This window comes from Elephas maximus, chromosome 25 (genome assembly GCF_024166365.1).
Source record: "Elephas maximus indicus isolate mEleMax1 chromosome 25, mEleMax1 primary haplotype, whole genome shotgun sequence".
NCBI classification, from domain to species: Eukaryota; Metazoa; Chordata; class Mammalia; order Proboscidea; family Elephantidae; genus Elephas; species Elephas maximus.
The window spans coordinates 4,318,291-4,333,409 of NC_064843.1; the positions used below are offsets into that span (position 1 = coordinate 4,318,291).

The window sequence follows — 15,119 nt, forward strand, 5'->3', positions numbered from 1 at the left end:
CCAACAGACCACCGCCTTGATGAGCTGCGGGAATGAGCTGCCTCGGAGCCCAGGCCACACTGCCTTATTGGTGGGGCTGAGGTTGCATCCTGACCCGAGATGGGGCCCCCTGTGAGGCTGCAGAGGGGCCTCCTTGGGCCCACAAACCCTGTGTGAACATGGAGAGAAGGAATGACAGGGTGAGCTCCTGAGGGTTCATGCTGTCTAGCTGAGTACCCCTTCAGAACCCCTGGGCAGGCCCTCTGGCTGATGCCCCCTGACCAGAATGGGTCCTGTGGACATTTAGGACACAGGGCTGCTGGCACTTGGTGGCTCCCTGCTGTTCAGAGCCTCAGTCCATGCTGGTCCTGGGGGAGGAGGGTTGGGGGCAGGGCAGACCTACGCAATGACCTGCTGAGTTGTGGAAATCACCTTTGTCTGGGCTGCTCCCCCTGTGGTCGGCTGTGGCCCCCCTGTGGTCAGCCATGGAGGGCACAGCGGGCAGCTCAGAGGCCCCCGGGGCGGGCCTGGTGCCTCCAGGGTGGGGCGGGGCGTGCGGTGATGTGCCCGTGGCCTGTCTTTCAGTGAACGAGTTCACGGTCATCAGGAAGAAGTTCAAGTGCCCCTACTGCAGCTTCTCGGCCATGCACCAGTGCATCCTGAAGAGGCACATGCGCTCCCACACGGGCGAGCGGCCGTATCCGTGCGAGATCTGCGGCAAGAAGTTCACGCGGCGCGAGCACATGAAGCGGCACACGCTGGTGAGTGGGCAGGACGTGGTGTGTGCGTGTTGGTGCGGTGTGCGCACAGGGGTGTGTCTGCGTAGGGAGGGCTGGAGGCAGGGCACGTTGCCCCCACCCGACACCTCCTCCACCTGGAGCTGCTGGTTCCCTTGGACGCTGAGACCTGCCTGCTCTTCTCCCTCCTCGATCCCACTGTTGACCCTCTGCTCCACCCTGAGCCTGGCGATTTTCTCCCTCCTCGATCCCACTGTTGACCTCTGCTCCATCCCTGAGCCTGGCGATGGCCCCGCACCCCAGGCCGCATTCTCTCCTTTGCAGCGCCCCCAGCCCTGTCTCTGTCCCTATGCCAACCTCTCTGTGCCCAGTGGTCTGACCCCAGACTAAGCCTGTTGGCTGGGGTGGTTATCAGGGGCCTGAAGAGTGGATTTGCTAGGCTAGGAGAAAAACAAAAAACAAAAAACCCAGTGCCGTCGAGTCGATTCCGACTCATAGCGACCCTATAGGACAGAGTAGGACTGCCCCATAGAGTATCCAAGGCAGGAAAGGTTCTCACATGCTGGGCGTCGGGACAGAAGGGCAGTCAGCCAAAATGTCAGGAGTGGCATCTCCAGGGGTGTAGTGGTCCTCAGGGCCTGGCCTGGGGTAGCTGGGAGCTCAGGTGCCCAAGGGTTTGGGTGGCTGAGGGCCCAGGTGGAGTGAGGATCCACCTGAAGGCTTTGGGGGCAGGACTTGTGCCAGGTATGGGGTGATGGGCCACAGGCAGCTGTTTGGAGGAGGAGGGCCCCAGGGGAGGTGTCCGGGCTTGCCGCATTGATGGAGTGTGCTAGGGGAAAGGCAGCAGCGGACACAGGGATAAGTGTTAGGGTCTCCTGTTGGGTGAGGAGTTGGGCGTGTGTGGACTTGGGGGGGCCGCTCCTGCACTGCGCTTAAAGGAGCAGGGTCCCCAGGAGCCAAGCAAGGAGCCCTAAGGGGGAGACAGGAAGGCAGGTCCCTGAGAGGAGGGTAGGGGTCCCCAGGTCCCTGAGAGGGAGGGCTGGGTAAGCAGGACCTTCGCTGCCAAGGTCCAGTCACCTCTGCAGTGGAGCCCGCTGGCCCAGGGCCACTATCCTCCATATATGGAGTTCTGGGCTTACCTCAGGACTCTGGGTGTTCCCTTGGCCCTTCCAGACTTGACCTGTGTCAGGGTCCCTGCCCAGGCAGGTGGCAAGGCCTGGAGCGGACCCTACTGACTTGGCACCAAGAGCTCAGGGGTAGTTCAAGAGGATCCTTTTTTCTGGTGTCCTGTTTGTTTCTGCCCAGTGGAACGAGTAAGCCACCAAGACCTTCATTTTACAGAGGGCCTTGTGAAAACTTTGTTATTGGTGGGTGCCATTGAGTCGATGCTGACTCACAGCAACCCCTGTGTAACAGAGCATAACTGCCCCATAGGGATTCCTAGGCTGTGATGTTTATGGGAGCAGATCGTCAGGTCTTTTCTCTTGAGGAGCTGCTCTGTGAGTTCAAACCACCGACCTTTCCTTAGCAGCCAAGAGCTTAACATCGTGCCCTCAGGGCTCCTTTATGGAAACTGAGGGATAAACACCACACCTACGTTACTCCTGTTCAGGGAGAACCCCATCTTGTGCCATCATACTATGAAGTGTGAAAAGCAGCATGGTTAGACCGGAGAAAGTGATCTTTTCTCTAATAAAACCATGTCTATGTTCAGTAATTTTTTAGAAGAATGAGTTTTGATTAAATTCATAATAAATTTAAATAATGTATTGATTAAATGCACAGTGTTAAAATATTTTTATTGTGGTAAAATACATATAAAATGAGCCATTTTAGCCATTTTAAAGTGTACAATTCGTAACAGTAAGTACATCCATCATGTGCAACCACCACCCGTTTCCAAAACTCATTCATCACCCCAAACAGAAGTGCCCCTGGAGCATCCCCGTTCTTCCTGCTGCCCTGGTAACCAATAGTAAACGTTGGTCTGTCTGCCTTCACCTCTTCTCGATGACTCATGTCAGTGGGATCACAGTGCAGGGCCCTTTGTGTCTGGCTTCTTTCGCTCTGCGTGGTGCTCGTCTGTTGCAGCATGTGTCTGGACCTCATCTCTCTTCGAGGCTGAGCAGTGCCACATTGCATGCGAGGACCACATTCTGTTTGCCGTTGCCTGTTGATGGCACAAGTGGTCCCCCTGAGCTTGGTCCGTGTCTGATCCTGGGAGGTTGACGGTGTCCTGTACTTGCTGTCCTGGCACAGGCTTCTGACCAGGGCTCATCCCTGAAAGGTGTGTTCAGAATTCACGAAGAAGGGCATGTGCTTTTTCCCACTAATGTCTCCTATCGTGGGCAGGGTCTCCCTGGCAGCATCCGGGGCCGCCTGGAATTGCCTTCTCCTTGGCAGCAGCGGCCCCTGCTGCTCTCCAAGGACAGTGCCCTGCTACAGTGGTGGTGGCCTTGGCCCATACTCCTGAGACCATCAAGGGCTGATTCAGTGGTTGCCATGGCACCAGCATCCTTCCTGCTCGCTCCTCCCAGAGCGTTTGTCCGTTAAGACGCGTGCCCAGCCATCTGGTACAAGCCACAAGATGCCTGAGAAGCCCTCCTGATGCCTAGGTGTTCTAGAGCAGCCCCCACCCGACTCCCCGCACAGCCACTCCCCCATCTTTGTGAGCCCCTGACCGAGGGGAGCTCCTGGGCTCGGTGTCTCCACCATAAACCTGATAGTGCTGGCTGGTTGCCAAGACCGAATGGCATTTGAAACACAGTTCTGGCTGTGATTGGTCTTGATTTTTTTTCTTCTGCTGAGGGGAGGGGAAAGCCCTGGGTTCTAACATCTAGCAATACCTCCCCAAAGGCAGGCTGCGAGTTTCCAGAATTAGGTCTGTCTGGCTTTCAAGGAAGCGTTGGGGCAGCTTCTGGGCAGGCTGCTGCCTCTGCCCCACGGGCAACTCATCGGATCCAAGACTGCGTCTTGATTTCTGCACCTGACCTGTTCGCTCCCTGGTTCCACTTTGTACTTGACTGATAATTGCGAAATTCGTTGGGCAGTTAATGTCCAAGTTGCTGTCTTCATGGTTCAGAGTTTTGTGACTTTACAGTAATCCTGCTTCTAAGGATGTTGGGAGACCATTCAAGGTGGCCTGTGGGGGTCAGGAGGAGCATTCGAACACTTCCTGGTCCTCACACCCCTTGCGGGCACGCCCACCCCCTGCCCTCTGGGCTGACTGCCCCCCTCTGTCTCTGCAGGTACACAGCAAAGACAAGAAGTACGTGTGCAAGGTGTGCAACCGTGTGTTTATGTCAGCGGCCAGCGTGGGCATTAAGCACGGCTCTCGGCGCCATGGTGTGTGTGCTGACTGTGTGGGCCGCGGCATGGCAGGACCCCTGGACCACGGTGGTGGTGGGGAGGGCTCCCCGGAAGCACTATTCCCAGGTGATGGGCCCTATCTGGAGGACCCCGATGACCCCCGTGGGGAGGGCGAGGAAGAGCTGGATGAGGACGGGGGCCTGGCCCCCGAGGATGCACTGCTTGGGGATGACAAGGACGATGAGGACTCGCCGCCGGGGCCCCACAGCCCCTCCGGGGAGCCTGACGAGGACTTGGCCTGGGTCTCCTAGGCCGGGTGGTGAGGGCATGGTGGCCACCTCATCGTGTGCCCATGGGCCTCCCAGCCCTGAGCATCTCCATGGGGGCGGCCCGTCTCCCAGCACTCCTGAAGCCCACCCCCCCACCTACCCCGAGACACACACACAGACAGGAGCCGGCCACTCAGAAGACAGGCCTGGGTGGGGGTGGGGGTGGGGGTGTAGGAGGCTTTGAGAGAAAGGGAAAGTGAGTTCCCTCCAGGGCCTTGTACCTGCCCCGTCCGTCTGTTGTCTGCCTGACCGTCCATTGTCTGCCCGACCGTCCGTCCGTCTGTGCGGACAGTGTTCCCAGCAAGTGCACATCATGCGAGCGAGCTGGCGGGAGTCTTTACGCCTGAGCGTAGGGTTTTATGAAGTCAGGGAGCCTGGGCCAGATCACAGGTGGGCCCCATGGCCAGGGCTGGCCTGAGGCCGAGGACGGAGGTGGTTCTGGAGGGAGAGTCTTGCACAGCTGAGAGCTGAGCATCCATCCGCCTCCGCTGACTCCTCCTCAGCAGCCTGACGTTCAACAGGTCAAACCCAGGGAGGGTCCTGGTGAATGGAAGCCTGAGACCCTCCTGCCTCTGGGCTTTGGTGCTCAACAGAAACCCTTGGGGCTGGGCTCCTCGGTGCTATCATCCATCCAGAGAGGCCACTGTGTGGCCTCCACACACCCCCAGGCCCACAAGGCAGTCCCTCGGAGGCCCAGTTCCCTCTCCTGCATGCACTTCCATAGAGAGCCCATTGGCCTGGTCCCTCACGGCCCTGCCCCCACCCCGACCGTGCCCATGGCCATGAGTGGTGCCTGCTCCTGCCCATGGTGGTGGGTGACACCAGGAACCCGCTCCTGCCTAGTTGCTGCTACACTGAAGCCGTCTGCTGCTCACCCCTCCCACGTGGGTCACCAAATGTCTGAGTCATGATGTCATGAGGTAGCTTCCCCCGGTGTTGTTTCCTCCCAGCTTGCTGCCCAGCCCTCTTGCTGTATGTTTTGTATTTTTTCAGTGAGCTCCTGGCTTATCTCCAGAAAGGTCCTTTTTCCTTCTGTGATTTGTTTTTCTGTTTTCTGAGCGAAAAGCAAAGTCCCCATCCTGGGCACCATGCACCGGCAGCCCAGCAAACATGCGTACCTGGGGGTGAGCTGCTGGACAAGCTCCCTGTGCAGGACAGACCCTCCTTCACACCCTTTCTGACCACACATTGCTCATGGAGACACTCTCCCCACCTGGCCCTGAACCGAACCCCCACTGCAGCCAGCAGCTGTGGTTTGGGGAAAGCATTGAAAGTGGGGCTGACACCTTGCGCCCCTTGGGACCCACCTGAGCAGGGACTTTTGGGGTGCTGAGAGGTAGTGCCCATTTGGAATTACATCGCTTTTATTTTCTTCTTCCACAGACTTTACAAGCCTTTTTTTTTTTTTTTTTTAACTGCATTACAGCTATTGTATATACAAAAAAAGAAACCCCCCAACAACCCCTGACCTTATGTTCCAGTGGGAGAGTTTCCCCTGTCACACACACGAGCCCCAGCCTCCAGGCCTGCCCACAGGGGAGAAACCACAAGCTTTTTTAAAAAAAATAAAATCAGCAACTGTTCCTGTCAACTAGGAGAGGGTGCTATACATGGAGCCGGAATTGCCTGCACGCACATCCTTCAGCTGGATGCTGTGAGCTCCAAGGCTGGAGTCCTTAGTGAAACGGGGGCCAGGCTTTTCCTAACCATGGTCTCTGCTTGCCCTCTTGGGCCACTCCCTGGGGATCTGGGGCGTGAGCCCCCGCCCTTACCAATGGAGGTCTTGGCCTTACCCTGCTCTCAGAACTTTGTACCTTGTCCCCATGTCTCTTTTTTAACCTCTTTTCTAGACAGACTTACTTTCTTACAAAATGCGTTTGGCAACTAGACCTTTGTACCAAGTGTCTCCTGGCTCCGTCTGGGATCCAGTCCCCACCTTGGCCCACCAGCCAGCCCACCTCCTGCAAAGGGCACCATGCCCCCAACACTCAGGATGTCTTGCTCTCTGACCGTTGCCCCGTCTGCCTTTTTTGGGGTTTGATGTTGGTGCCACAGGAGTCTTCTTTAAAACCAATACTGCACCAGAAAATCGAGGGTCCCAGGCCCCCTCCCACCAACTCCTCCAAGTGTTCTCTTCAGTTGCAGGTTCTGATAGGAAGGGTGTGGAATTTCTAAGACCAAGATGGACATGTCTCTCTGACCTTTTTTTTTTTTGTTTTTAAATCAATGTTTAAACTAATAAATATTTTTTTATTAAGAGGAAAATGTGTAGATTACATTTCACATTTTGTATTTTTTAGTTTGTGTCTGTTTGTATTTTGGTGCTTGCAACACCAAAGTGGGAACTACAGTCCACGGGAGCTGTGAGTCACCGGGGCGGGGGGACCTCTGGTTTTTGTATTAAGCGCTGGATCCTGACCAGGTTGTGTATTTGGACTCTGGGTTTGGGAAAACAGTCAGAACACTGCCATGATTCAATAGGGACCTCAGCTCAAAAGACACAGCTTAATGCTTCTGATTTTGCACATCTTCCTTTTTAAGAAAGAAAACTCTGAGGAAATGCAAAAACTGGAATCTTTTGTAATATTATGAGAATCTTATTTTAGCTCATTCTGTGACATGTGCAACTCTCAAGAAAGCCATACTTAATGGTTTGTCTGTTTTTGTTTTTTTAGATCTAAATTGTGTTTTGTATCTGGCCTTTTTGTTTAGGATGACTTGCAGTAAGGGTGCTGTTTGTGCTTTTCCTAAATATTTATTTTTTCAACCTGCTTTGAACCTGTCAATAAAAACAAAACAGACAGAAAAAAAAGGGGGGGGGGCAGTGTTTGAAGATCGTTGAATTTTTTCTGGGAATAATCTATACTATAGTGACTTTATATTAATTATTATAAACCTGTGTTTGTATCGGAGATGTGTTTAATATTTGGGGGAGAGATCTTTCATAACCAGTTGGGGAACACGACTCTTGTCCTGCTTCTCTGTAACCACAGGACAAGTAAACATTACCTTCCTGGTAGTGGGTCTTGCGGTTTCTTGTCTGCCTAGGTGTGCTCTGGCCTGCTTGTGGGTTTCCTTTCTGTGACGGGATTGGCTTAGACATTCTCGCAAAAGCGACCAGTTTCAATAAATTGGGAAATTGCTGCTCAAAGCGACGCCTGTGTGTGTGTCACAGCCTGACAAGTCCCTGAGGTCCATTTGAGTGAGGGGAGCCAGGAGGGCTCAGCAGGGGCCAAGGGGAGACCCCCAGCCCCTGGTGGCTCGTGCCAGCCCCCTGGGGGTGCCCGCCACCCCCACCTACTACAGGTCCCAGTACCCTTTCTTCCCACCAGGAGGCGGATACAGATTCTGGAAAAACCCCAAATCTTTAATTTTTCTCCTCGTCTGGTGTGGCCCAGACAGAGACACCTGAGCTTGGGGATGCAGTACAAACGCCACCCTAGGGCCCTCAGACCCTCATGGTAAGTGTGGTGGTCCCTCCCCACGCACCCTCCAAGTGCATTGAGGGCTGGCCCGGTGCGGCCTGAGGCCCCATCAGCATCCTGGCAGGTCTGGGGCTCACAGGTAGGGTAGCCGCCATGGGAACCCTGCAGTGAGGGGGTGGCGTGTGGTTTGACTTTAGTGCAAAAGGCTGGTTTCTTCAGAGGCACTTTGAGTGGTCGGGACCCTCCACCTCTGGGGGCCCAGGGTCACTGACTCCCAATTAGGAAATGGACCTGCTGCTGGGAGTCCAGGCCTGTCCTCTCCCAAGTGGTGCAGCCCTGGTGGGGGGTAGCTTATTTTCCCCTTTAAGAAGCCCCGGGACTGGGGAGAGGCTCAGTCCAGGAAACGCTGGCAGGCCTTCTTCCAGCGGCAAGCTGTGCACCACAGCTCCCGGCGGTCCATGCCGTACACCTTCCGGCATTTCTTGGCATCACCGCGGGGCTTCCTGGGAGGCACCAGGAAGGGAATGGGGCACTGTAGGGCTGGGGACCTCCCCACTCGACCCCTGCCTGGCCCCTGGACACACACGTACCTGGGGTTGGCAGCGAGCTTGGAGGGAAGGGCTGGCGTGAAGCAGGACCTGACCGTGGGGGGCTGTGACTCCAGGTGGATGGGCGCCAGGCAGCCCTGGGGGGAGACACAGACGTGGCCTCACTCCCCTGCAGAGCGAGCACCCCCGAGACCCACCCCCCCCGCCCCCCCACCTCACGCACCTGGTAGGCGTGGTCACTGTGGATGTGACATACCGGTCCAGGGACCACTGAGCTCAGCATTGGGGGCGGGGGCAGGGCCAGGGGCTGCAGCAGACTCGGCAGGGTGGAGGCCTCTGGCAGCTCCAGGCGGGGGAAGGCGGGAGGCACGGAGGCCGTGGGGGACACTGGGGTGAGGCTGGACAGTCCATCAGTCAGCGCGTCCACTCCCATGTCGAGCTCTGTGTAGTAAAAGTCCTCCTCACCGTCGCTCTGCTCAGTCTCTGCCTGGCGTCTGGAACACGTGAGGATGCTGAAGCCGGCGGGGCCCGCCCCTCCCGGCCCTGGCCCCTCTCCCGGCCCCGCCCCCAGTCCGGGCCCCGCCCCTCCCGCCCCTCTCCAGGCCCTGCCCCCACTCCGGGCCCCGCCCCCCGGCCCTGACCCCGCCCCGCCGCACCCCAGGTGCACCACGCGGATGTGTCTCTGCATCCCCGAGGCGGAGCTCAGCACCTTCCCGCAGCTCTTCCACAGACACTGGAACATGACCTGGGCCGAGTTCTGGGGGCACAGGGGCCGGCGGTCAGGCCCGGCGCCTGCTTACCCCACCTTGGCCCCTGTCCCCAAGCTCACCTTTCTCTTCCTCTGGGCCGGCTCCCCGAACAGGAAGTGGGCTGCCTCCGGGGGCAGCGGGGGTGACGGTGTGGACGGGGAGGACGGGTCGCTGGCCAGGTCCCAGTCTCCGCTGTTGCTGTTGCTGCTGCTGCTGTAGCTGCCCGGCGGCCGACCCAGGGCCTCCTTCCAGGGCTCCAAGCCGGACTCTGCGGCGACAGCTGACTCAGGGCTCCTGCGGGCTCTCCATGAGTTCCCGAACCCTCCGAGCCTCAGGCCTTAATCTATCCACTTCAGCTTGGTGGGCAGAGCCGCAGGGAAGGGGTTGGGGTGACTGGCCCATTCGGGAAACACGGTGGTCGGAGAGGAGCCAGCCAGGTGGAAGTGGGCAGGTCCCAGGGGCTCTTGGGCCTGGGGCTCTGTGAGGGGCTGGGGGTTCTGGTGTCCGTTTTAGAAGAGGACTCAAGAGCTGCGTTTGGAAAGTGGCGTGCCAGATGCCGGGGCTCTGCTTCCCACGCAGGGGCGGTGCTTCAGAGTCCTGGGGGGACAGTGGTCTTGAGGCTTGCCCCACCTCCACCCCTGAGCAGGACCTGAGTCTCACCTGAGCTGAAGGCTGCAGCTGGGGTCCCCAACAGGAGGGGGCTGGTGGACAGGCTTGTAAGCGCCGCTGCAGCCATGACCTCATCCAGTCGCGCTCTTCCTGGAGGGGCTCTGGAGAAGAGGGGGGCAGGGCGCGGTTGGGTGCCCAGCAGGTGCTCCAGGCCCCTCCCCTGGCCGGCGCACACACACGTGCAGGCCTGGGCACGTGTGTGTGTGTGTGTGTGTGCGCGCGCGCGCCCCAGGCTCCCTCACTCCCAGCAGCTGGGCTGGAGGCCCAGCTCCACCCCTGCTCCGGTTACAGAGCCACAAGCCACCATGAATAGCCAAGAGCAGGGCAGGGGCTGGGGGCTCCAGAAGCCTGGGCTCTGATCCAGGATGCTCCTCAGGCCCTAGTTCTGGTCAGGGTCTGAGGCCCAGGGTGGGGCTGGGTCAGGCCGCGCCCAGACCCCCAACACACATTAACCAGGGTTGTGCAACTGCCGCCGCGGGCACAGCGCCAAGCTGGGAGGGCGGGGCGGCCAGTTGCAGCGGCCAGGGGGAGGCCGGCCTCCAAGCACCCGCGGGATCCCGGCCCCAGCGGACCAGAGCCCCGCCGGCCGCAGTGAGCGCGTTGGGCCGAAGTGCGGAAGGGCCCAAGACTGGGCTTGGAGACAGTGATCAGTAACCTGCGATTCCTGCACAGTCGGCCCAGGCCCCCAGAGCGGCGCCTCCTGCACATTGAGACTGACACCCACCCCCAGACAACAACTCTGCGCTCTGGTCCCCGGGGGCAGAGGGCACGGGGGACCGGTCCGGTGATCTTTTCCGCTCAACTGCCCCCAGCGCTGGAGAGGTGGAGAGCTCCAGAAGCCCAATTTAGACCCCTGACCTGCGCCCCACAGAAGCCCTCGGGGACGGTCGCGAAGGCACAGGCCCGCGCCCCACCCACCGCCTTGCACACTCCGGAGCACGTGTGCGCACGCCCCCCTGGTGCCAGCGCGCCCGCCGCCACGGCCCTCGGCTCACCTCTGCGCGGGCACCGGGATGTGCGCCGACTGGGGCCCCGGCGCCGCCCCCACCCAGCTCCCCGGGCCCCACAGGTCCGCGGCCCGCGGCTCCAGCGGCAGCGCCAACTCCAGGCCCGCGAAGCCGTCGCTCACGGCGGGCCCCTGCGGACGGGGCGGGCTCAGGGCGGGCGGCCGGCTGAGCCAGCCACCCTGCACCCCGAGTCTGAGCGGCATCCGCCCCCAGAACCGGCTACGGCCGGTGTGGACAGTGCGGCCCCGCCCCTGGCCCCGCCCCCGGCCCGGAGCGGCGGGAAGCGCTCCCCGGTTACCCGCCCCGCCGCTGGGCCCGGACGGACACACGGACACGCGGACGGCCGGGCCCCCGCCCGCCCCGCCCACCAGGGCCCGAAGTTTGCGGGGCCCCGACGCCATCTTTGCAGCAAGAGAAACTTGGTCGGCGGCCCGGCCCCCTGTCCCGCGGGGTTGACAGCGCCCCCCGCGCGCCGGCCGGCTCGGTACCTGCGGCGGCGCGGGCCCCGTCCCGGGCGCGGCGATCAGGCCCGGCCCTTCCGGCCGCAGCCTCGGCGCCTCGTCCCGCCGCGCGGCGGAGCCCGAGACGGCCGCGGGGGCCCGGTCGGCAGCGCGAGGGAGGGGGCGCCCGCAGCCCCGGCCCGGCGCCTGGGAGCGCGCGGCCTCCATGGCGGCGCCGGGGCTGGGCGGGCGCGGCGAGGGCAGACGCTCAGGAAACGGCCCCGGGCCAGGCCGGGCTGGCCCGGCCGCCGACCCCCGCCCTGGATCCGCCGCCGCCCGCGCCGCGGCCGGGGAGCTGCGGCCGCCCCACCCCCGTCCAGCCCCCCGCGCACCCATTGGCCGTGCGTTGTATCAACATTCCGAGGTGGAATAGGGCCTGGGCCCGCCCCCTCCCCGCGCCCCGCCCCCCCGCCCCGCCCCAGGCCGCTCCAGCCCTCTGGGACGGGGGGCAGGGGAGCGCCGGCCGGGCCCGCCCCTGGCTCCGCCCCCAGCCTCCGCCCCAGCCCAGCCAGCGCGCGGCCGGAGGCCTCTTCCCCAGTGGTGTGCAGGCGGAGTCCCCGAGCCTGCGACGGGCCGCGTTTCCTGAGTGGGTTCACCCGGGAGTAGGTGATCCTCTCACGTACTACTCGCCCGCCCCCTACCCCGACAACTCTTATGCAACACCGAGGCTGGTGGCAGAGTGTGCGCCTGGGGAGTTCAGGGTCCAAGTACCTCCTCCGGACAGCCCCGCGCTACACTCGTGGAGTCAGCGCCTGTCTGTCTCCATCCGCCTTCTAGCCTGGCCCGCCTGGGCATGACCTAAGGCGACAGGCCACTCCCCCGACCCCGTGGCAGGGAGCCCGCACCAGGCTAGAGGGGGTAGCCCCCTCATCTTTCCAGGCAATCCATTGACTCCCCAGGATTTCAGGAACCGCAGCTATGAGGTGCAGCGTTCGTTCTCCGAGAGACGGTAATTTATTCAGATTCGGTCCTCTACTGTCCACACAGCAAGTCCCCAAGCCCTCCCTGTGGCTGAGGGGCCTGGCGCCCTGCATGGTCCACTCCTGCGAACAGCCGGCTCATGAGCTCGGGCACATCTCCTGGATGCTTTCATACACGTTTTCCAGGGGGTTGTGGTCCACACCCTGGCCCATCTGCAGGGGGGCCAGAGACGATCCGGAGCCCTCAGAGTCTGGCCACTCTTTGGTGGGCCCTGCGTCCCTCCTTTTAGGCTTGTTGACCCTGGAGTACAGGATGTCCACCTGGAGAGGAAGGCACCCATAGAGGGGTCAGCACCACCCGTGTGCCAAGGATCCACCCAGTCCCACCGCCCGACCCCTGCCCACTTTACCTGTGTGGCTGAGGTCACCTCAGCCTTCCCCTGCTGCCCCTGGGGGCCCTTGTCTGTCCCCTTGAGCTTCTGGATGCAGGCATACTCAGCTGCCGTGGGTCCTGCCCCAGGCCTGGCCCAGCCGCTGGTCAGTCGGGCCCCTGACCACACTTCGGGGCTGGCTGCCAGGCTGACTCTGGGGAGTGCGGCCAGCCCCACATTGGAATATGTAGCCTCGGGGCCAGTGGAGGCCAAGGCAGCAAAGACAGGCAGGGGTCGGGGCAGCTCTTGGTGTGGAAAGGTTGGGGGCACTGCAGGCGGCCTGGGGGTGCCCCTGTACCCCTCCAGCCAATGTGGGTGCAGGAGGTCCATGCTTGCAGGCCGTGGGGCTAGGGGCGGGGGTCATAGTAGAGATCATTCAGGGGCAGCAGTATGGTCCTAAGTGGTTTGGGGGCCCAGTGTGGTCAGGGTGCAAGGATAAGGGTGCCAAAAGTGGGGATGCCAGTCCCCCTGGGTGCCTCCAGAACCCAGCCCACCTTTACCCACAGTCCTGCCCTGCCCTGCCCTGGGCCCCTGCCCCATGCCCCAGGCCACCCCTCACCTTGGCCACCACGTAACCTGAGTCCCTGCCTTGCTCCCCATCCCCCCACCCTGCACTCCAGTTCTCACCCCTCACCCTGGCCCCTGCCCCCCAGCCCTCCCAGCCCCCCCGCACCTTGGCTGCCACATGACCTGAGCCCCTGCCCTGCTCCCCAGTCCCCCACCTGTGGTTCCCACTCCTCACCTCCTCACCCTGGCCCCTGGCCCCCGGCCCACCCCTCACCTCGGCTGCCTCGCATGCCCTGGTGCAGCTCATGCAGCCTGGTGTCCGATTTGCTGAGGGCACAGAGGTGGGTCCGTCTCAACAGTGACTGGGGGTGAGGAAGGCTAGTTGGTACCCTGCCCTGCTGCCCCGGCCTGGCCCAGGGACCGCCCGGCACTCACCCCATCTGCTGGCATCACAATGCCCTGCAGCCCTGCCTGCGGCCTCGGTGCCCGCTTCCTGGGGGCAAGAGGGTAGTTTCAGGCCAGGGTGGCAGAGGTGGGGCCAGGAGCCAGCCTCTCCCCAGGTCCCCAGTATAGAGGGTGAATGCTGGAGCTGGGTGCAGGGCCTTGCTCAAGCCCCTTCTGGCCCTGCCCCTGACCCCACCAAAGTCAGCCTCACCAGTGCTCCCCAAGCCCAGGGTTAGGGGTGCAGGGGAGACAGGCACGGATCGAAGTACCTGTGGCAGGCCGCGCACAGCACCCACAGCCCGAGGAGCAGCACAAAGCCGGCTACGACCCAGAGGACAGGAGGAGCTGAGGACATCTGAGGCCCCATCTCCACATCTACTGGCCTGGGGCAGAGAGAGAAGATGCTGGAGCGGGGGGGGGGGGGGCGGGGGTGGTGTCCCATCAGCCCTGCACCTGGCTCTGCCTGGCCGGCTGCTGTGCTGACTCAGCGCACAGGAAACCTCAGGCCCAAGGCCCTCCTCCCCTAGAGGCCTGGGTGCCCCTCCAGCTGGTCCTGGTGAGGGGATGGGAAGTGAGTTCTGCTGCCTGCCCCCACAGGGACCTCAGAGGTGACATGGTGACTGCTAAGCGCTGGCCAGTGAGGAGGGGTGGATCTGACCCAGGCCCGCTGTGGTCCCTGCAGCCCAGACCTGAGGCCACACCCTGGGCTGTAGCCCTCACTGGCCAGGCCTGGTGACAATCCCGTGCCACCCGAAGGAGAGCCCAGCTTCCTGAGTTGGAGAGGGGCTGGAGTGTGGGCTGCTCTGGGTGCCCACTCACTTGTCTGGCTTTCTGCCCATACCCTCCCACCACCTCCCTGTACAGGATGTGTTCCCTTGCTGGGGTCCTAGCAGGACTGCCTGGCAGGGGTGGGTGATAGATCCACCATGTGGCCCTGTTCTTAGACCAATGGAGGAGGCCGGAGGTGGAGGGGGGGGCGGGAGGTGGGGGAGGCAGGAGGTAGAGAGGGTAGACCAAGTCTCCAGCCAGTTCTCAGATCTTCCTGGCTGGTGGGGCTCCCAGGGGGAGCTCTGGGCCAGGTCCTCATGCCCCCCGGGAGTCGCTGTGGGAGGATGCTGGAGGCTGGTGTAGCACTTACCCCGTGCGGCCTGGGCACGGCAGCTCTTTTGCAGCCTCCAGGCAGGAGCCAGCAGCCTGGGTGTGCCCCCACCTCACTTCCTGCTGTGCGTCTCAGCGCTTCCCCACCCACCACTGCTGCAGCCCGCCACCTGCCGTAGCTGCCCCCCCACGTCTAGATGTGACTCAGGGTGCCATTGGCTGACGCTTATGGTCTGAGCACTGTGGGTCCCACCCTCTCACATGGGGGTCTCCACTGTGTAGGTGATGAGACCACCTGTTTCAGGGAAGCCTCTGTGGGAAGACCATGACAGTCATGTGCTGGGGCTTGTGCTGGGACTGGCCTACCCCAGCCACCACTGACAACCCCAGATGGCCACTACGGGACCCCATCTGCCCCCACAGTGCGCCCCCCCCCCACCCCGAGCAGCCCCATCTGGAGGAAAAGT

The 15,119-nt window shown here is 61.7% G+C and overlaps 3 protein-coding genes across 4 annotated transcripts in view; 1 reads left to right on the plus strand and 2 right to left on the minus strand.

Moving 5' to 3' along the window:
• ZBTB46 (zinc finger and BTB domain containing 46) overlaps positions 1 to 7,646 on the plus strand; it is a 53,191-nt gene extending 45,545 nt beyond the window's left edge. For both annotated transcript variants that reach the window (XM_049869090.1, XM_049869091.1), the window contains exons 4-5: positions 565 to 740; positions 3,965 to 7,646. In XM_049869090.1, coding sequence (XP_049725047.1) covers positions 565 to 740; positions 3,965 to 4,336 — 548 coding nt within the window. In that variant the 3' untranslated portion in view covers positions 4,337 to 7,646. The remainder of the gene's footprint in view (positions 1 to 564; positions 741 to 3,964) is intronic.
• Positions 7,647 to 7,700: 54 nt separating this feature from the next.
• Positions 7,701 to 11,538, minus strand: SLC2A4RG (SLC2A4 regulator). Its single transcript, XM_049869092.1, has 8 exons — positions 11,241 to 11,538; positions 10,741 to 10,883; positions 9,737 to 9,846; positions 9,157 to 9,344; positions 8,984 to 9,084; positions 8,551 to 8,821; positions 8,370 to 8,464; positions 7,701 to 8,282 (listed from the first exon to the last, which is right to left on the minus strand). The coding sequence occupies exons 1-8, from the start codon at positions 11,418 to 11,420 to the stop codon at positions 8,171 to 8,173; spliced, it is 1,200 nt and encodes a 399-aa protein (XP_049725049.1). The 5' UTR covers positions 11,421 to 11,538; the 3' UTR covers positions 7,701 to 8,170.
• Positions 11,539 to 11,913: 375 nt separating this feature from the next.
• Positions 11,914 to 14,784, minus strand: LIME1 (Lck interacting transmembrane adaptor 1). The gene is made up of 6 exons (XM_049869872.1): positions 14,693 to 14,784; positions 13,824 to 13,937; positions 13,546 to 13,603; positions 13,385 to 13,472; positions 12,583 to 12,950; positions 11,914 to 12,493 (listed from the first exon to the last, which is right to left on the minus strand). The coding sequence occupies exons 2-6, from the start codon at positions 13,919 to 13,921 to the stop codon at positions 12,311 to 12,313; spliced, it is 795 nt and encodes a 264-aa protein (XP_049725829.1). The 5' UTR covers positions 13,922 to 13,937; positions 14,693 to 14,784; the 3' UTR covers positions 11,914 to 12,310.
• Positions 14,785 to 15,119: the final 335 nt, after the last annotated feature.

What these genes read in the sequence shown, in the direction of transcription:
- SLC2A4RG (XM_049869092.1), bottom strand. Translation starts at nt 11,420, where the DNA reads ATGGAGGCCGCGCGCTCCCAGGCGCCGGGCCGGGGCTGCGGGCGCCCC. An exon ending in CGGCCCAGAGGAAGAGAAAG is followed by an intron (nt 9,085 to 9,156) that starts GTGAGCTTGGGG and finishes CTGTGCCCCCAG; the next exon opens with AACTCGGCCCAGGTCATGTT. An exon ending in AAGCTCGCTGCCAACCCCAG is followed by an intron (nt 8,283 to 8,369) that starts GTACGTGTGTGT and finishes GGTGCCTCCCAG; the next exon opens with GAAGCCCCGCGGTGATGCCA.
- LIME1 (XM_049869872.1), bottom strand. Translation starts at nt 13,921, where the DNA reads ATGGGGCCTCAGATGTCCTCAGCTCCTCCTGTCCTCTGGGTCGTAGCC. An exon ending in CTGTGCGCGGCCTGCCACAG is followed by an intron (nt 13,604 to 13,823) that starts GTACTTCGATCC and finishes TCTTGCCCCCAG; the next exon opens with GAAGCGGGCACCGAGGCCGC. An exon ending in AGGTGACCTCAGCCACACAG is followed by an intron (nt 12,494 to 12,582) that starts GTAAAGTGGGCA and finishes CTTCCTCTCCAG; the next exon opens with GTGGACATCCTGTACTCCAG.